The 19,318-nt window shown below is 37.4% G+C and overlaps 1 protein-coding gene across 2 annotated transcripts in view; it reads right to left on the bottom strand.

Moving 5' to 3' along the window:
- The window catches only part of LOC308689724 (uncharacterized protein), a 461,468-nt gene extending 447,275 nt beyond the window's left edge, over positions 1 to 14,193 (bottom strand). For both annotated transcript variants that reach the window (XR_014030043.1, XM_081363591.1), the window contains exons 1-2: positions 14,129 to 14,193; positions 13,336 to 13,482 (exon numbers count right to left, since the gene is read on the bottom strand). Coding sequence is in view for 1 of the 2 variants with exons in the window: in XM_081363591.1 (XP_081219717.1) it covers positions 13,336 to 13,420 (85 nt within the window). In the remaining variant the exon portion in view is untranslated. The remainder of the gene's footprint in view (positions 1 to 13,335; positions 13,483 to 14,128) is intronic.
- Positions 14,194 to 19,318: the final 5,125 nt, after the last annotated feature.

Here is a 19,318-nt window from a genome sequence, read left to right as displayed (position 1 = left end):
TTTTTATTTTATTTTTTTTACTGTTGTATAAAATCAATGTCACATTTGAAATCGTGTGGATAGTCGGGAAACATTGCATTCTTGCTCGCATAATGATCAACATTAAAAACACTGCTGTATATCAGCCTGCATTTTGATCGCAGATTTAGTCGCACAAACAGCGCAAGCGGCTCATGACAGATCTTCTCAAATGAAGATCGCTGAACTCCAGCTTGTCTGTGTTTTCAGATCATCCGCGCTGCTTCAACAATGTAGAGAGAGCGCGTGTGGATGGCTGTGGCCAGATACTACTGAAAAGACGGGGTAGAAAACATGTTCTTTTAACAGAAAAGCTCTGATTAGTAACCATAGTAACGGGTGCGCACGCTTTCGCGCGTTCTTCTATGACGTGAAGCGCGAGGTGCACTCAACGTTACGCGACTAATTTTTAATTAGTCTACAACAGTTAATTTTGTTACGGTATGAATTTTATCATAGAAAAGGCAAAAAAAAAAAAAAAGACCTTTGTAACAAAATCCAAGACTTTTTGTATACCAAATTCAAGGCTTTTAAGGCCTTAATTTGAGATTATCAAATTTAAGACTTTTTCAATGCTTTTAAGACCCCGCGGGTACCCTGTCCGGGTGTCATACGTCATTACGCTATTTGTATGTCATTGCACATGCGCAGTCATTTCAGTTTCGATTTTCACTCCGATCAAGTGTTTACATGTCCTCTCGATCAGATTAGAAAAAGGAATAAACCACTCCTCTCAATCCGATCGAAATTTCATTCAGATCAAGCTCAATCGGATCGATTAAGGCGTTTAAATGAAGGCTTTATGGATTATTTGGTTGCATGTAAACGTAGCCATTGTCGATCGCAGATAGTTCTTCACAAGTTTGAGAAGCTCGTGTTGAGAAGCTCAGAGCCTCCTCGGACAGCATAAAAAAATATGCTTATGTATGTATATGCAAATGTGAAAAGGTGAAATACAATTCAAGAACTGACTGTTCACTTGTTGCCTAATATATCCCACCCCTTGACAGGAGCCATTGTAATTATAGTATAATCAATGTTATTCACTTTTCCTGTGAGCGGTTTTAATGTTGTGGCTGATCAATGTACATGTTCTCCTGCCATTTCAGAAACTGTTGCATAACATAAATTATGATAAACATAAACAAGTTTGTGGGGATGGATGTTCCAAAAATGGTGCTACATAAAAAAGGATCTACAAAAAGGACCTTTAATAAATTCAAGCAAGGGTTCACTTACTTTCTCCACCCTGAACTGTGAATGATTACTTACTGTATTTGTACAAATGATTGTGTTATTAGTGTAGGCAGATTGTCGTTGTCTATAATAGTGAGTTAAATCAAGATCAGGTCACATTTGAAATAATAAATGAAGATAACTAGATGTTTTCAAAGTGTTCACAAACTTATTCTTGCCCATGTAGAAAGATAGATGTTTAGTTAATAGACAAACCACAGCTAGAAAGAGCTTCCAGATATCATCAGATAAGCCCCAATGGTAGCCATATTCATATCCAGATTGAAAACATTTGTGCATTCATTCTCTAAAGATGAATCAAATAATATGCCAGTTTATGCCATTTTATTTATACTTTTCATTACATTGTGCCATTTGACAGCAAGATGGAAGTGTATGCCACCATTCAATATAAATAAATATCAGATACATATTTTCTGGCATTTAAAGTTGCAGAGCCAAGTAAACAAACTATTCACACACAAAAAAAAAACAAATAAGGTCTCACCTGACTGACTTGTTATTTGTAAGTGTGATGACAAAATATTTACACAATATTATTACAAGTGGAATCCCTCTAGATTGAATCTGCAGGTGATTTTTTTAAATTGTTCTATTTTTTTCCCCAATCTCGTCACACTGAGCAACACTGCAATTTAAAAAGTATGATTTTGCAAGTGACGTTTCAGCTCTGTGTGATAAGTGAAACTCTTCTCACACTGAAGACATGTGAAAGGCTTCTCTCCAGTGTGAAGCCTCATGTGAGTCTTTAGGTTTGCTTTAACTGTAAAACTCTTTCCACACAGAGGGCAAGTGAAAGGCTTCTCTCCTGTGTGAACTCTCATGTGAGTCTTTAGGTTTCCTTCAACTGTGAAACTCATTCCACACTGAGGGCAGGTGAAAGGCTTTTCTCCAGTGTGAACTCTCATGTGAACCTTGAGGATTGCTTTGCTTGAGCAAGTCTTTCCACAGTGATGACACATGACACAAGGCTTCTCTCCAACGTGAGTTATTACATGCATCTTAAGGTGATTGCTGTCTGTGAAACTCTTTCCACATTGATGACATATAAAACAATCCTCTCTTGAGTGAATCCTCATGTGGCAATCAAGGTTTACTTTACGTCTGAACCTCTTTCCACAGTGATCACATGCAAAAGGCTTCTCTCCAGTGTGAATTCTCATGTGGTCATTAAGGGATCCTTGATGTGTAAAACTCTTTCCACACTGAGAGCATACGTAAGGCTTCTCTCCAGTGTGAATTCTCATGTGGACTTTAATTGTTGTTTTATGTGTAAAACTCTTTCCACACTGTTGGCAGGTGTAAGGACTCTCTCCAGAGTGAACTCTCATGTGGATTTTAAGACTTCCTTTTCCAGTGAAACTCTTTTCACACTGAGGGCATGTGTAAGGCTTCTCTCCAGTGTGAATTTGCATGTGTTTTTTAAGGTTTCCTTTTTCAGTGAAACCTTTTCCACACTGTTGGCAGGTGAAAGGCTTCTCTCCATTGTGTATTCTCATGTGGACTTTAAGGTTTCCATGATGACTGAAACTCTTTCCACACTGAGGGCAGGTGAAATTACTTCTAGTTCCAGTCTTTTGAACTCTTTTTAGTGAGGACGTCATTTCAGTCTGGGAGCAACTAAAAAAATTGTCTCCAGTTATAAAATCATGACATTTCTCTTCCTTTACATCACTCAATTCTTGACTCTCCTCTTTCAGTGGCATCAGGTCTAAGGTGGGAAAAAAAAAAGATAAATACAATTTTAAGCACATGTTAATGCCACAAAGCAGCAGACATCAAAACATTCAGACCAATTATTCTCAATGTTTTTTTGGGGCAGCACCCAATTTTCCCATTTTGGAGAAGCCCCTTACCTCCCCGAAAAAAAAAAGAAAAAAAAAAAGTCTAATTCAGTGCAGCTCAAGCCTCTCCAGGAGGATCCCAAGCACTGCACATTTTTTATTTCTCACTCATCAGCTCATTAGTAGAGACTGCAACACTTGAATTGTCAAACAAGTGATACACACAAAATAAGCAGAGCTATGTGTCCTAGAGGACAAATTTGAGAACCCCTAGGTCCAATTGTTTTCCCTGGATATTAATGTCGATTGTTTTGTGTTTATAAGGGGCTAAGCAAAAACAGTGCTGTACCCCCAACTGTATCTGTTGGTTTTCTTTTTATTATTATTTCTCCCTAAAGGGAGTCTACACTGTCAGAAACACAGGTACAGTGCAGGCAAAATTTTGTTCCTAGGGGAACAAAACATATAATTGTACTAGAGGTCTTCACAAGTCCAAATATTTGTACCGAACCCAAAGAGACCTGTAAATGTGTTACACCGGAACCGACTCAGACTCGTCTATTATTTGAAAGTTGGACCAGAACCTGGTCGGGAAGTCACAGACCCAACTGGACCCAATCGGAACATCTTCCACATCAAATTGCTATTAACAAGTTGCAAAGATAAAACTTTTTGGCTTACCTAATGTTAGTAGCCTTCTCCCTTGTACCTGACTGTGATCATACAAGCCTCCTAGCCAAGAAAGTTCTATTTATGTTATTCCTCCCTTGCCAATTGAAAGAGCTTGCTTAATCCACTCAATATTCCAGCTTCTAAAGTCCACTTGCGGTCACGTTGACGACTGACAAATGCGACTTTTCAGTTTTGCATTTTTTGGTATCTCGAGTCAAACTCACAAAATAAGATTAGACTGTTTACCCCCAACTGCATCTGTTGGTTTTCTTTTTATTATTATTTCTCCCTAAAGGGAGTCTACACTGTCAGAATCACGTTACATTAGTGATTGCTCGTTCAGTGCCATGGACGGTGACGTTAGCATTTGCTATCATCTCTGTGCTCTCGGACCAGAGTCTGCCCAAAAATTTTAGATATAACAATACAGTTAATTTACAATATTATTCTAAAAATGGGTGAAAGAAAGTGCAATGTGCGGTATGGCGGATTAAGTCCCGCCTTCAAAATAAAAGAGCCAATTGTCAATTGGTAAAATCATTGTGTTAAAACACACGCACAACGCTGACTGACTCTGATCACAGCAGGGTGTTCTCCGATCGACTCGGATATTACACACATTAGCCCCTTTCACACAGCGCATTGAACCCGGGAAATTGCCGGCAAATTGCCGGAACGCCTTCTGTGTGAACGCAAACACGACCCGGGTTTAATGCCGGGATCGATGCCGGGTTGGGGACCTAGTAACATTGCCGTGTTCAGTCCCGGGACGCGCGCTGTGTGAACAAAAGCCGTAATAATGCCGTGTCGCAGTGATGACGCTGAAGCGCGGGATGGTTCGCCAGCTGTGAAACGGTATGAAATGCGCAATTTTATGATCGAATCAGAGAAATAAATGCACAAGCGTGGTTTCTCGAGAGAGAAATCGCAGCTCATAAGCAAACTGAAGACGCTGCTGAGACATTACAAGTCACATCGATGTCACGTGTCTTTCCGGGACATACACGGGTTGTGTGTGAACGCGCTCTCTGATTCCGGAAAATCACTGGCAGTGTGAATGAACCAAAATCAAATGAACCCGGGTCAAATCCCGGCTCACTTTATCCGTGTATTTTCCGGAATCTCTGTGTGAAAGGGGCTAATGTTAAACAAACCCAGAACCTGAAGTAATACATTGGGACCCAACTCGGACCAGGCTGACCATTTAAAATATAGACCCTCAACCCGTACGGGTCCCAGGTCGGTTCCTGGGTCCTCCATGAAGACCTCTAAACTGTACCTTTAAAGGTCCACAATGCCTTAGGTACAATTATGTACCCAATACAAGTTATAAAAGGTACAAAATTTTAGGGTAGATATGAAAGTTCCATTTCTGTACCTTTAAAATAACTTGTCTATGCTTTATGTATATAATCTGTCAGCTCATGATATGGGATAAGACCCTTTTTTCTCGACTGGAATTGGAACAGAGCATTTGAAGCTGCATTGAGACGGACATTTGAACCTTCTTTGAACATTGGAATATTTGGTTGCCTTTGAAGTCAATTCTGTGTAGAAAAATCCTGGAATGTTTTCCTCAAAAACCTAAATTTCTTTTCAACTGAAAAGAGAAAGACATGGATATCTTGGTTGACATCGGGGTGAGTAAATTATCAGCAAAACATTTTTTGAAAGTGAACTAATCCTTTAAGTGCGATTACATGGAAATTGTGATGAATCGTGCAGCCCTAATTAAAATGACATTAAATGTTGCTCAAATATCTTGTATACGATTATATGTAGAATAATATATACTCCACCATCACGTCTGCCAGTAAAATAAGACCGATATTATTGCTAAACACAATACGTTAATGAATTTAGTAAATTAAACATTTTTAATAATTGTTGTTTTTGTTGTAATGTAATTTTGTTTGTTTAAAAAAACAAATCAAATGCATTTTATTAATTACAACTTTTGACCATTGAATCTAAAACAGTATTTTTTAAAGAAAAAAAAGACACTGAATTAAATCTGTAATGAAGACCATGAGGAGTGGCAGCTAAATTAGTTCCTCCAAAAGAGTTCCTAGAACTAAAATCGTTCCTAGTTCCTGCGGTGCTTAAAATTATTCGGTTTTTCATTTAAAGTAAACGTTTTAGTTTATATTTATGGTTGAATCCATTTTTTTACATGGATACAATATAAATTGGCAGCGGGACATTAAACTGAATTTATTCATTTGATCAGAGCATTTTTATTAGATTAAGCATGATTTGCACATTGAGTTGGAGATCCCGCTCTCTGACCTGACCTGAGGATAAAAAAAAAAACGTCCGTCACAGTTGACAGGGTTTCTGCTGGGTTTGGTCAGTCAAATTTAAGACTTTTTAAGACCTTTTTATGACCATTATGATTGAAATTTATGACCTACACGAATTACGAAAAATTCATTAAAATTCCTTTCAAAAGTTTTTTTTATTTATTATTGACTTTCATTGAAAGTAACAAGATGTATTATTTAAATGCCTAAAGACAGCTCCAACGCCTTCTTACCCAGTGTGCAATATGCTTGATACTGATTATTTGCAACGGGCTTGAGCCAACTACTAAACACACCATCTTTGAGCCATGGCTCGTTAAATGTACACTTTCCCATTGTGATAGACCGGGAGATTTCAGTTAGGGCTGGGCAATATGGCCAAAGGCAATTATCACGATAATTGTTTTATATTAGTCAATATCGATAATTATCACGATAAATGTCAAATCTTTATTTCTTTCAAGTTTAAAGGCAGACTGTTGCTTCTAAGTGAAAGTTGTAGAAACCAGAGCGTTAATTGTGGTTTTAAACTAACTTTACTCTTTATTGTCAGAAAATATAATGACAAACACTTGCTAAAACAGGTGAACATTTCACAAATCTGAGGTAGGACATTCAAACATTTGTCATTTGTCCTTAACAAAATAAATATCTTTATTGGGAAAATAATTACTTAGTTTCTGCATGTGCTAATAGGGGTCAAGTCTTGAAACAGGTTTGTGTTGCCTAACTTTGATGGCACGAATCTTCAGGAAATGTATGAAAAACAGTAGCCTAAATACATTAAATACTGTAAATATTCCATTAGTCCTTTAATACATTATCAGCACTAATAATATAATAAAATTCAATATGTATATCCCACATGGTACAGTTAATATAACTAGGCTAATGTTACAGTAAATCCATGATAAATGATGGGAGATTGTAGACGGAAAAGCCTTCTGACTGTATCGTTGCGCACAGTGTTTCTCCTGTTTGTCAGCGCTGCTTCATCTGCCTTTAAACTGGTTTAAATCACCGAGACAGTGTGTTCTTCGCTGAATTCAAGCACTTCTCACTTTAACCCCTTAAACCCTGAGCCATTTTTGGAGTTTTTTTGTCTGAGTGACACACAAAAAAGTAAAGACTCATAACTTCAAAACTATAACAAGGAGAGTCAAAAGGTTGGTATCGTTTGATAGAACTCTTTTCAAATTTTTTGAAAATATAAATTACATTACATTTGGATATTCTCCTGCCGAGAAACTGCTGATAAATACAAAAAAAAAAAAAAACAGAATTTTTATTATGATTTTGCATATCTCTCTTGTTTGACATGCAATAACTCGGGGAGGAAATATGGTAGCACAAATTTTCTTTTTTGGGGAAGTACCCCTAAATGTGAGCTGCATCTGAATCAAATTTTGTGGTGATCGCATAAAGTACTCAAAAGTTACAGCATTTGGAACAAAGGTAGCCTTTTTGTTTAGTCCTCACACATTTGGAAAGCAATAAAAAAAAAAAGAGTTTTCTGAGTGACATACACAAAACTAAAGACTCATAACTTCAAAACTATAGCAAGGAGAGTCAAAAGGTAGGTATTGTTTGAAAGAACACTTTTCACATTTTTTGAAAATATAAATTAAATTACATTTAGACATTCTTCTGCCGAGAAACTGCTGATAAAAGACAAAAAATAAATATAATTTTTATAATGATAATGCATATCTTTCTTATTTGACATCGAATAACTCAGGAAGGAAATAAGGTAGGAGGAAATTTCTTTTTTGGGGAAGTCCCTCTACATATGAGCTGCATCTGGATAAAATTTTGTGGTGATTGGATAAAGTAATCAAACGTTACAGCCTTTGGAACCAAGATAGCCATTTTTGTTGAGACCTTGACGCCCCCTCATGGGCATTTTTTATAGTGTTTCACCATGAAGAATATCTTGTCATAAAAGCAATAGATAAAGTTAATTTTGGGCTCATTTTAATTGTATGAATATGCTGTAAAAAATGAAGTGCCATTTTCAACGATTTTTGAATGTTTCGTGAGATGTATGATGTTTTTGACACATTGCAGTACATAGTACAAAAAAGTATTTTATAGATTATGAATTTTTTTTATATCTTTAACAGCAAATAACTCAGCAATACTTTGGAGTTTTTCAAATAGGCTACATTCACTGTAAAGTTCAGACTCTAAGGTTTCAAATGACACCAATTTTGTTTGAATCAAGGCAATATTTTTGAAAAATATGATAATGAATATTTTCGCAGCTAGGGGGCGCCATGGGTGGCGCACACGGGCGGTACACTCCGGTTTAGAGAGACTAGTCAGCACTCGTTCAGAGTTGATCGAAGTGGTTAGATTCTTTAAAAAGCTGAGATTCTAAGCTTTAAAATGATACATATTTTGTGTTATTCCACGTTTGAAAAACAGCACGGACGGTTCCGGGAAAATTGGAAAACATTTTGCACCCAGGAAGGATGAGAGACTTGTTTTTTTATCCAAGTATGCATTACTTCGTGAGGAATATCTCGTGATCAAAGCAATGGATTCTGTTGTGTGTGGGCTCTTTGTAATCGTGAGAATCTGTTGTCAATAAAGATGTTCGATTTTTCACAATCTATGCAAGTTTCATTGAGTTATGAGCTGAAACGTCACATCAAAACAACATAGCATCACTGCTATTGCTACTTCATAGGTGCGCCTCTGGTATTTTTTTGTGTCAGAACGCTATAAGGAATATCTTTAAACCTGAGTGATGGATTATGGTGTGTTTGGGCTCTTTTTAATCGTATTCTGCTGTAAATAATGATGTGCCATTTTCCACAATTGATGCATGCGTCATTGAGTTATGAGTTAGAACGCGACATAAGTGCTACATCTATAATAAAGATCTATGTGCGCATTTGTGTTACAACTCCACGAGGCATAACTTTAGATATGAGTGATGGATTATGCTGAGTTTGGGCTCTTTTTAATCGTGAGAGTCTGCTGAAAATAATGATGTGCATTTTTCTACGATATGTGCATGCTTCGTGAAGTTATAAGTAAAAACCAAACGCGAGTGCTTCATGAGTATATATTTGGCTAGGTACGTCTTTGGTATTTTCTGTGTTAGAACGCCATGAAGAATATCTTTAGATCTGACTGATGAGTTTGGGCTCGTCTTAATCATGAGCTCCTGCTGTAAATAACGATGTGTCATTTTTCATGATCGATGTATGTTTCATGAAGATACGAGTAAAAAGGCCAAGTCTAAGCTACCTCGCTTGGCTACGTGCGTTTGTGTATTTTTTGTGAATTAGAACTCCATGAGGAATATCTTTAGTTCTGAGTGATGGATTACGTTGAGTTTGGACTCATTTTAATTGTAAGCATCTGCTGTAAATAATGATGTGTCATTTTTCACAATCGGAGCATGTTTCATGAAGTTACAAGCGGAAATGTGTCTAAAATTCAGCATCCATATACCCATGGGTCTCTTGAGGGGCTTATTTTACAAAAACCTTGCTCAAGTTTAGTAAAAGCCTGAAACAATTATGCTTGTTGTATTCTACTCATTGAGACCTTTCAAATGACATATGACACATGACTATCTGAGCAGTATGATGTTTTTGACACATTGCAGTACATAATAATTTCCTCTTCCTCATAAATTATGTATTAAAAAATAATCATTTTATCAGCAAATAACTCAGCACTACTTTGGAGATAATCATAATGGCTACATTCATTGTAAAGTTTAGACTCTAAGCTTTCAAATGATGCCTATTTTGTGTTGATCAATGCAGTAGTTTTGAAAAATATGACAATTAATTTTTTCCATAGCTAGGGGGCGCCCTCTGGCGGTATAATCCGTTCTAAAGGAATAACTCAGCACCTTTTAGGAGTTGAATAAAATGTATAGGTGCATTGAAAAGCTGAGATTCTAAGCTTTAAAATGATACCTATTTTGTATCATATCATTCAGTGGTTGCTTAGTAATTTGATTATGAATTTTTTTCATGGGGTGCCGTCCCGCCGGCGGGACGCTTAGGGTTTAAGGGGTTAAACTGGTTTAAATCACTGAGACAGTGTGTTCTTCACTGAATTCAAGCACTTCTCACTGGATCTTGTGACCGAGACCGATCGGAGTAAACGCGTCAGTTGTACTGAGCTCGCGCTGCGCTGCCGTTTGGACTTGGAGTCGAGCGGGTAAATTGGTCCGTGTGGCGTGCGTTTCAAATGAGCGTTCCGCTTTTGGCGCCGCGCATTTAACATTATGCCGCCAGCGCATTTTCAGGGGGAAAAGGCAATGGTAGAACCAACGAATGAACAAGCATATCAATTTAAGACGTGGCTAAATGAAATTTATGACCTTGTATGGAAAATCCGGACGTTTTTATGACTTTTTATGGCCTAAAATTCTTATTAAATTTAAGACGTTTTATGACTTTTTATGACTCCGCGGAAACCCTGAGTTGAACTGTCTGTGACCTGAAGAACACACACAAGTGAGCGGCGGCCGTGACGGTACACTTCAACAGACCCCTCCAGAGCCAGGCTGCGACACAGAAGAACTGCGAGTGATACTGGTAAGGTAAAAACAATAAACTTTGTTTAAAGGGGTGGTATAATGCCCTTTTCACAAGATGTAAAATAAGTCTTTGACTTAAAATAAGTCATTAGCATTCTTCATTCAAACTATAACGTTAACGTTAGGTTAGGTTACGTTAACCGCCCGCTGGTCGTTACTCGTGGGTGAGTAATGCTATCACAGGTCGCTAGCTAACTGGCTAATAAATGCAAACTATCATTTCTAAATGCATTTTGTGGTGGCATTGACGTTAGCTAAAGTTACCACGTCACGTGTAACTTAAGTTAGTTAACGTTAAAGATAACGTTATGTTGATGAATTCAAATACATTTGTTCGGCTGAGTGTTTTTAATAGTTAACAGTGGCGCGAAGAGCCTATAAAATGTTTATTTGCCGAGATTACTGTCTTTTAAGAGCTCTGTGGGCTCTGTTTTAAAGCTAGCTAGTGAAGATATCAGTATCATATGAAACTAAACAACATTAGGCATCAATTAGTACCAAACATGACATGCTACAGTGTAGCTAGGTTTTTTTTTTTTTTTGTTTTTTTTCATTTCTAACAAGTTAAAACCCTTGAGGAAAATTATTTGGCCAACTGTTATGGTGTACGAGGAAATGTGTTTTGTCAGAAAAACTTTCCCATTTCAATGTTACTACTGGTTTTCCTCCAGACATTGCCCATGATTTTTTTGAGGAAATAGTTCCTGTTGAAATATCTCTCTGACTGTATTAATTTCCAAAAAGTATTTTACTTTGGACACTTTGAACAAGGCAATGGAAGATTTTCCCTTTAAATGGACTGATAAAACAAATCGCCCCCATCCTGTTCCACTGACCTATTCATCCAGGAGAACAATTGGTGGAAACGCACATGAAAACTGGAGTTTAATAAGATTTCTTCCACTACTACTTGGACAGAAAGTTCCCACTGATGAACCAGCCTGGCATCTCCTTGCTGACTGAAGGACATTGTGGAGCTTGTTGTTTCTCCAGTTCAAACAAAAGAATCAATTGGATATTTGAACTTTAAGATCTCTGAGCACAGAGTTAGATTTAAAGAGCTTTTCCCGGAGACAAATCTTCTGCCTAAACACCATTTCCTGGAGCATTATCCTCAGTTAATCTGTGAGTTTGGACCGTTAGTTGCACTATGGACCATGCGTTTCGAAGCGAACCACAGCTTCTTCAAAAGAGTTGTGCGCCATACAACATGCTTCAAAAATGTGCTCCTGTCCTTAGCAGAAAGACATCAGTTTCTCATGGCACATCACCTTTACATGTGCAACTTTCCTAAATCCCCCCTGGAGGTAGAAAATCTTTCAACTCTTCCCATAGACGTTTTGAAAGACGACATTGCATTTGCTATTAAACAGAGGCACCCAGACTTGGATTGTGTGTGCTTGGCTAAAAATGCAACGTATAGTGGCCTTAACTACAGGAATGGAATGATACTTGCACATGGCTCATTGGCAGGGCTGCCGGAATTTACTGAAATAATCCAGATGATTGTTGTCAAGGATAAGCTGCTTTTTATTGTCAGAAAGCTGAGTGCGTGGTACAGGGAACATTACAGAGCCTATGAACTGAAAATGTGTCCAACGAAGGAGGTGGAACTTCTTGGCCCAAACGAACTGACAGATCCATATCCATTGGCTGACTACACAGTTGGGGGGATGCAGCTGATTACTCTCAAAAGATACATACATGTTTAAGGTCAGAATTTAGTGAGTGGTTGTATGACTTTTGCATGTAACAGTCCAAACCCTTGTGGCTCACCAGGGATTTTTTTTTGTCCTTTAAATTTTATTGTCAGCTATCAGAAAATAAATCTAAATTAGCATTTGATTAAAAAAAATTAAAAGCAAACAGACGTTGGCCCGACGTCTGTTGTTGTGTTGGGCCAACGTTGGGTGCTGACGTTGGCCCAACGTAATTTTGTCCGTTGGGCCAACGTTGGGCCAACCATGTTATTGGATGGCCTGCAGACCTTCTGCCAACCTAAAAAATACCTTACCAACCTTCTGCCAACTTAAAAACCACTAAAACATTGGGCCAACCATGTCATTGGACAGCCAGCAGACCTTCAAACAAATTAAAAAAATATAGCCTATTTTAACCATCTGCCAACTTCATAAATAGTAAATATGCAAAATTATAAATAAATAGGCTTTACCTACCTTACACTCAAATTTTAAGATTTTAACATGGCCTATTCATTGTTGAATTGCATTAAGAGACGGCACAACAAACAAACTGAATTTGATATAGAACCTATTTATTGGTAACAAAATTAACTCATTATATAGACATTATATACAGATACATTCTGCAGATTTTCATTCTGGATTTGCAACGATGAGTCAATCGACAAAAAAGTAGAAAAAAACTACATAACGGCAGCGGAAAAAATGCAAAGAAAAATAAAACAAAGTCAAAGAAATCAACAAAATAAAAATGTATTGAAAAATTACTTAAATTACTTTTTAAACTGCTTAACTGATAGTATTAATCAGTCAAAAGTCTTACTGTCAATTAATGGTTAACCGGTTAATTATGAGCATCCCTACTGTCCACATGACACAACCTGCTTTACGTAAATTTTTTTTTAAAAAAATAACCCTCTTTAATCAGGACACTCACATGCCATTCTTCAATTATCATTAATTTCTGTAGAGCTGGACATTTTTTTAAAGATCAAAAGACTGAGTTCAGCTTTGAGAATGACACCAACCTGTTTGTTCCTCAGTTTCTTCTTGTTTCACACTGAATGTTTCTTCAATCTTCATGTCTTCACTCTCCTCTTTAATAAACGCCATCTTTATAATAGTGTGTCTTGTGGATCTCCCTTCTCCAAGAGTTTTTCTGTTTTTTGGACACTCTGTCATAAATTAAGATTAGAATAGTTAAAAGTAATATTAACAGTATTAACAATTAATTCTCTGTGTCTAAGGGAGTAGGTCAGAGTGAAACTTAATCACTCAAAACTGGTACTACAGTAAATAAATTTCACCAATTATATAGTAGGTTCATAATTAGACATTCATGCTTTACATTAATTGATTTGTAGATTATACAAATAAATGTTTGCTGTTGGTTTTTAAAAGTCATTACAAATGTTTGTGTTGTTGTTGCATTTACAGTAACGTTACACTGTTTTGACCAGCATGAGACGTCAGCGTGTGGTGGTGATTAAAGTGAATTGAATCACTGAATTGTTATGGAAAATATTTGCTTTAAATTAACTCGGAGTTTCAAAAAGCCGTTTTTCCATCACTACTTGGTAGTAACTGAATTCGCGTTTACGATAAATCGATTCACGCTATAAGGAGTGAAATGAGACGCATCTTTTTTGTTACTCATGTGTGGATGCGCATTACTACAGTAAATAACGTTAATTAATGTTATACGGCATTACAAAGTTACATTCGATAATAAAGTATTCATTTCAAATGGTTTGTAAAAGCTATAAAGCTGATTGAACAGTTTGAATCGATTAAAACACTTAAATGGCTAAAAACACAAACCTTTCTTCAGCAGAGTCACAATTGATGCAGAAGCACGACGCAACCTTATGGCGTCATATCACAACATCAAAATAAAAGTCCTGTCCAGACGTGAACAATGTGCTTAAAATATTATTAGAAACTACTAATTAAGGAAGAGGGAGGGGGAGGGGGAGCGGTTTCAGGCCACCAAAATGCTGTTGTCGTGTAAATGAACTGCCAAAACATATTAGTCTTCTGTTTTTAGTTGGAAATGGTGTCATGTAAACGGCCCCTAAAAATCTATAATTTGTCTAAAATTGATGATCTTGCAAGAATCAGTAGAAAATAAATATCAAGAACAAATGTGATTCATTTGATACAAAAATGTATTGATAAAAAGGTTCAGTCTAATAAAGGGAGTATTTCAAAGATTTTTAATGAAATTAATGGTAAATCAAGTCTTCAATGTCATGTGTGTTGCTGCAGTTCAAACTGTTCAATAAGTACAATTAACACCTGATGAAATTCACAGAAAGCTCTATCATTTTCTGAAATAGAAATTCATCATTATTATTTCTCAGAGTATTATTTTCGATAAACCTTTTAAGCCCTGCTTTTAACAATTAGCCTTAAAGGGATGGTTCACCCAAAAATGAAAATGCTGTCATCATTTACTCACCCTCAAGTTGTTTCAAACCTGTATGAATTTATTTTTTCTGCTGAACACAAAAGAAGATATTTTGAAAAATGTCTGTAACCAAACTCCTCTAGAATACGCTCCTCCTTCAGGCCATTATGCGAAGAGAGAATGCAGCTGAAGTTGTGAATGAGGAGTTTCAGTTTCCATTAAGGAGGATCTGGAGGATAGGCTGTCAAACAGAGACACACAACGTTCTCTGGTAAATTCTAATGATGTTCTGTTACTTCACTTAAAAGAATACAAACATTGTAGAGATCTAGACCTGATTTACTGCTGCTTAACACATTTTTTTTTTTTTCACAGACAAGATATCTTACCAGCTTGGGTGGAACATCTGCCAAAGACATTGTCCACAGAATCATGAGGGAAATAATAACCAAGGAGTTGGCCAACAATTTTAATTGGCAAGGGAGAGGACAGAAGAGACCATTTTCTACACTCTTGCTAGCAAAAGTTGTCATAGGTGATATGTTTAGCAAAAGTGGAAACAACTCCTTACATATAATACACATAATGTGTCATTGAATGAAATACAATGCAAGTCAATGAAAGAATGCCAATTAATCCACTAATCATACAGAACTCAACAAAATACACCTCAGATATGATCTGTCTGCTAACCCTTTCTCTGTTTAATTTTCTTTAATTTCATGCTGACAGATGCAGCCAAAAAACAAGGAACAAAAGTGGTGGAAGCCGAGGAAAAAATAAAAACCTGGCTGAAGTATAGTGGAGACCGAAATGGAGGAAGAAAAAAAAGAGCAACAGAAAAAAGGTACACAAGCCCTTTTTAAGGCTGATCAAATATGTTATTAATTATTATTACATGGCTTGGCTGAATTCCAATGTAGAATGCGGTCTGTTATTTCTTGATAACAGACCGCTGCGAAGTATAACAGACCGTTGCCGGACATTTTCTTTGGCGGAAGCAATACAATCGTTTTTAAATCAATAAACTCCTTTTTAAATCAATAATTCGTGGCAAATTATTTATTTATTTTGTAGGTAGCCATGTAATAAGCGGGATAATGTATAGAGAGGCGGTCGTTATAGCGAATAACAACCCCTTCAGGCTGATTCAAGACCCCTCCGCTTCGCGTCGGGGTCCTGTTCAGCCTGTCGGGGTTGTTATTCGCTATAACGACCGCCTCTCTATACATTATCCCTTACTTATATATATATTAATATATAAGTTTTAAGTAATTTACATTTTGATAATTAATATATTTTTTCCTTAACACAGAAAAGCAGATGCCTCAAGCAGATTCCAGCAGCTGTGAAAGTGAATGTAAGTGTCTTCCAATGATTGTTTTTTCTTCCTCTGTCTAACCCCACCGCTAAACAGAAGTGTATTTCATCTAGGCGTACACTGCATTAAGATGTATAAAAAAAATTGTTACCCCAACATGATAAATTTCTTGCAGAAAACTTTTTTTTCTGTTTTGGGTTGTGTAATTAAAATAGAACAACACATCTTAAATGTTCTAAAAAGTTGTTTGTATGTTTTTTTGTTTTGTTTTTACAGGAGTATATGCTGCTACTTCTCCTCTGCTCCGTCTTCATCATCAGAGCCACACACAATCTCTAATTCACTTCAAATCTGCAAAAAACTCTTTTTGGTCTTCTTCTGCATTTTCTTTGCCACCTTTTTTGTCACTTTTTGGTTCCTTGTTGATTTCTTTGACTTTGTTTTATTTTTCTTTGCATTTTTTCCGCTGCCGTTATGTAGTTTTTTTCTACTTTTTTGTCGATTGACTCATCGTTGCAAATCCAGAATGAAAATCTGCAGAATGTATCTGTATATAATGTCTATATAATGAGTTAATTTTGTTACCAATAAATAGGTTCTATATCAAATTCAGTTTGTTTGTTGTGCCGTCTCTTAATGCAATTCAACAATGAATAGGCCATGTTAAAATCTTAAAATTTGAGTGTAAGGTAGGTAAAGCCTATTTATTTATAATTTTGCATATTTACTAATTATGAAGTTGGCAGATGGTTAAAATAGGCTATATTTTTTAATTTGTTTGAAGGTCTGCTGGCTGTCCAATGACATGGTTGGCCCAATGTTTTAGTGGTTTTTAAGTTGGCAGAAGGTTGGTAAGGTATTTTTTAGGTTGGCAGAAGGGGTCTGCTGGCCATCCAATAACATGGTTGGCCCAACGTTGGCCCAATGTTGTTTTAGTGGTTTTTAAGTTGGCAGAAGGTTGGTAAGGTATTTTTTAGGTTGGCAGAAGGTCTGCAGGCCATCCAATAACATGGTTGGCCCAACGTTGGCCCAACGGACAAAATTACGTTGGGCCAACGTCAGCACCCAACGTTGGCCCAACACAACAACAGACGTCGGGCCAACGTCTGTTTGCTACCTGGGATAGTACTGAGGTGGAACCAGGGTAGTGGAGTGCTGAGGTGGAGCGGAGCGATGTAATATGTAAAAATATATGAACAAACATAAACATAAAGAAATATATAAACATTCTGTATAACCTACATAAGTATACATATACCACTATAACATATAATCTATACTAATCTAAATGTAACTATATAACCTATAAACCTCCACATAGCTAACCTTTTGAAAGAGTATTAAGAATCAAACTCTTTTCAAAGATTTAAGCGAACTGGAGGTAAATATTAGATCATTATATCCTGTTAATACAGAATGGTATGGTCCTGGTGCTTAAAAGGGCATTTAATCTCCACACATCCTTTCCCGCAACATGCACAATGCACAAGTGCATCAGGAGTCGCGCCTATTTCAGGGAAAGAAGGGTTGATTATGAATCCACAGTGTTCCACTTTCATGTCCCTGTGCCGCAGCTCCGTCTGTGTGATGTAGGAGACCCTTGCCGTATCCTCTTTTTCTCTCCCCCATTTAATGGCCTCTGGGCCATTGTCAGTCTGTCTCAATGAAGGTTTCTGTGGATAGCACACCTTCTCCACAGTTGACTTTGCTGGTCTGGTTATGGAGGTGGAGACAACAGCGTGCATGATGGAGGCGGTTATCCTTCCAGCCCGTGTGCTGTGCCATATGTCAGACTTGTGCTGCTGTCTAGTGTTCTTTTCCAGTGCAGCTGCCTCTGTGGCTGTCACTGCCACAAGGTGTGTCAGGCCCTCACAGTGTTGAAGCAGGACTGACAAGTCACAGCCATCCATTCTTGGTTCACGAAGACGCAGCAGTGACTTGGGCAGGACACATGGCTGAATGGGGTCAGCATAGAGGTGGCAGAATTCCTCCATCACAGAGCACAGTCCTGACCTGTGTGCATGCATGAGGTCTGTGAGTGGTTTTAAATCAGCAAGTGTCTTCTGCGGTAAACATGTGCCACCTGAGCGGGTCCGGATCTTGGGTGCTGTGCTGGTGTCTCCACAAACTGACCGATCAAGTGTCTTTTTTCGGGCTGAGCTTGTTGTAAAATCAATAGTATGGCCAGGCACTCCCTGCACTTTGGTTATATTGGAGGGCATCACCCAGTATGCTTCAACATCTGTTGGAGTCACATTTCCCTGCAGACGCACAGCTGTATCGATCTTGTACAGGAGGGCTGCCACATGTGCGCACTTCTCTGCCACGCCAGCCATACAAGTGCAGTGAGCGCTCTCCACTTCCCCACATGCTGTAAGTATGACCCATGGCTGTAGGGGCTTCTGGCTGAGTCGCATGGAGTGATTCACCTAAGACAAAAAAAAGCATTATTAATAGCTTGTAGAGAAATACAAAACAATACTGACAATAGTTTTATATAATTAGTTTATTAATTAAATTAATAAAGACTTTGAGATATGTTTGGTAATTGTACCTGAATGAATTTAAAATTAGTTTGCTATATTTCAGATCAATATATTTGTTTTCCTTAAAATTTTAACTAACAGTAACTTTGTTTTCATCTTAATTATAAATAATGTATTTCTGTATAAAATAATACTACCATTAAAATACATTTGATTTTCTTTTTTAATCTAAGTGTAACTTAATAATAAACCGATTAGAGCTCTGTTTGAGGACAAGAATTAAAACCAATGCAATATGATGAATGTCCAAAAGATGGCATTGACAGACTGTTTTTAAATGAGGGTGGATAAATATGTTTTGCTTTTAAACTGCTTTTAAACTGTGTGTGTGTGTGTGTGTGTGTGTGTGTGTGTGTGTGTGTGTGTGTGTGTGTGTGTGTGTGTGTGTGTGTGTGTGTGTGTGTGTGAGTGAGTGAGTGAGTGAGTGAGTGTGTGTGTGTGTGAGAGAGAGAGAGAGAGAGAGAGAGAGAGAGAGAGAGAGAGAGAGAGAGAGAGAGAGAGAGAGAGAGAGAGAGAGAGTGATTTTGGGTCTTGGGTGACAGTTGTACGTTACAGTTTGACAAGAGTTTACAGTTTCACAAAAGCACAATGTTGTGTTTTATTGCGAGTGTACACAGATATAAGTAAACACTTTGCACAATTGAACAAAATGACAGAGTATGTTTTTATGTTTCCACTGTTCGATCGCGCCCGTGCCTCTCCCACACACACACACACACACACACACACACACA

Source organism: Scardinius erythrophthalmus, assembly GCF_964197995.2.
Source record: "Scardinius erythrophthalmus genome assembly, chromosome: 4".
Lineage (NCBI taxonomy): Eukaryota > Metazoa > Chordata > Actinopteri > Cypriniformes > Leuciscidae > Scardinius > Scardinius erythrophthalmus.
The sequence above is the reverse complement of the archived record's forward strand: the minus strand, read 5'-3'. Positions and strand labels throughout refer to the sequence as shown.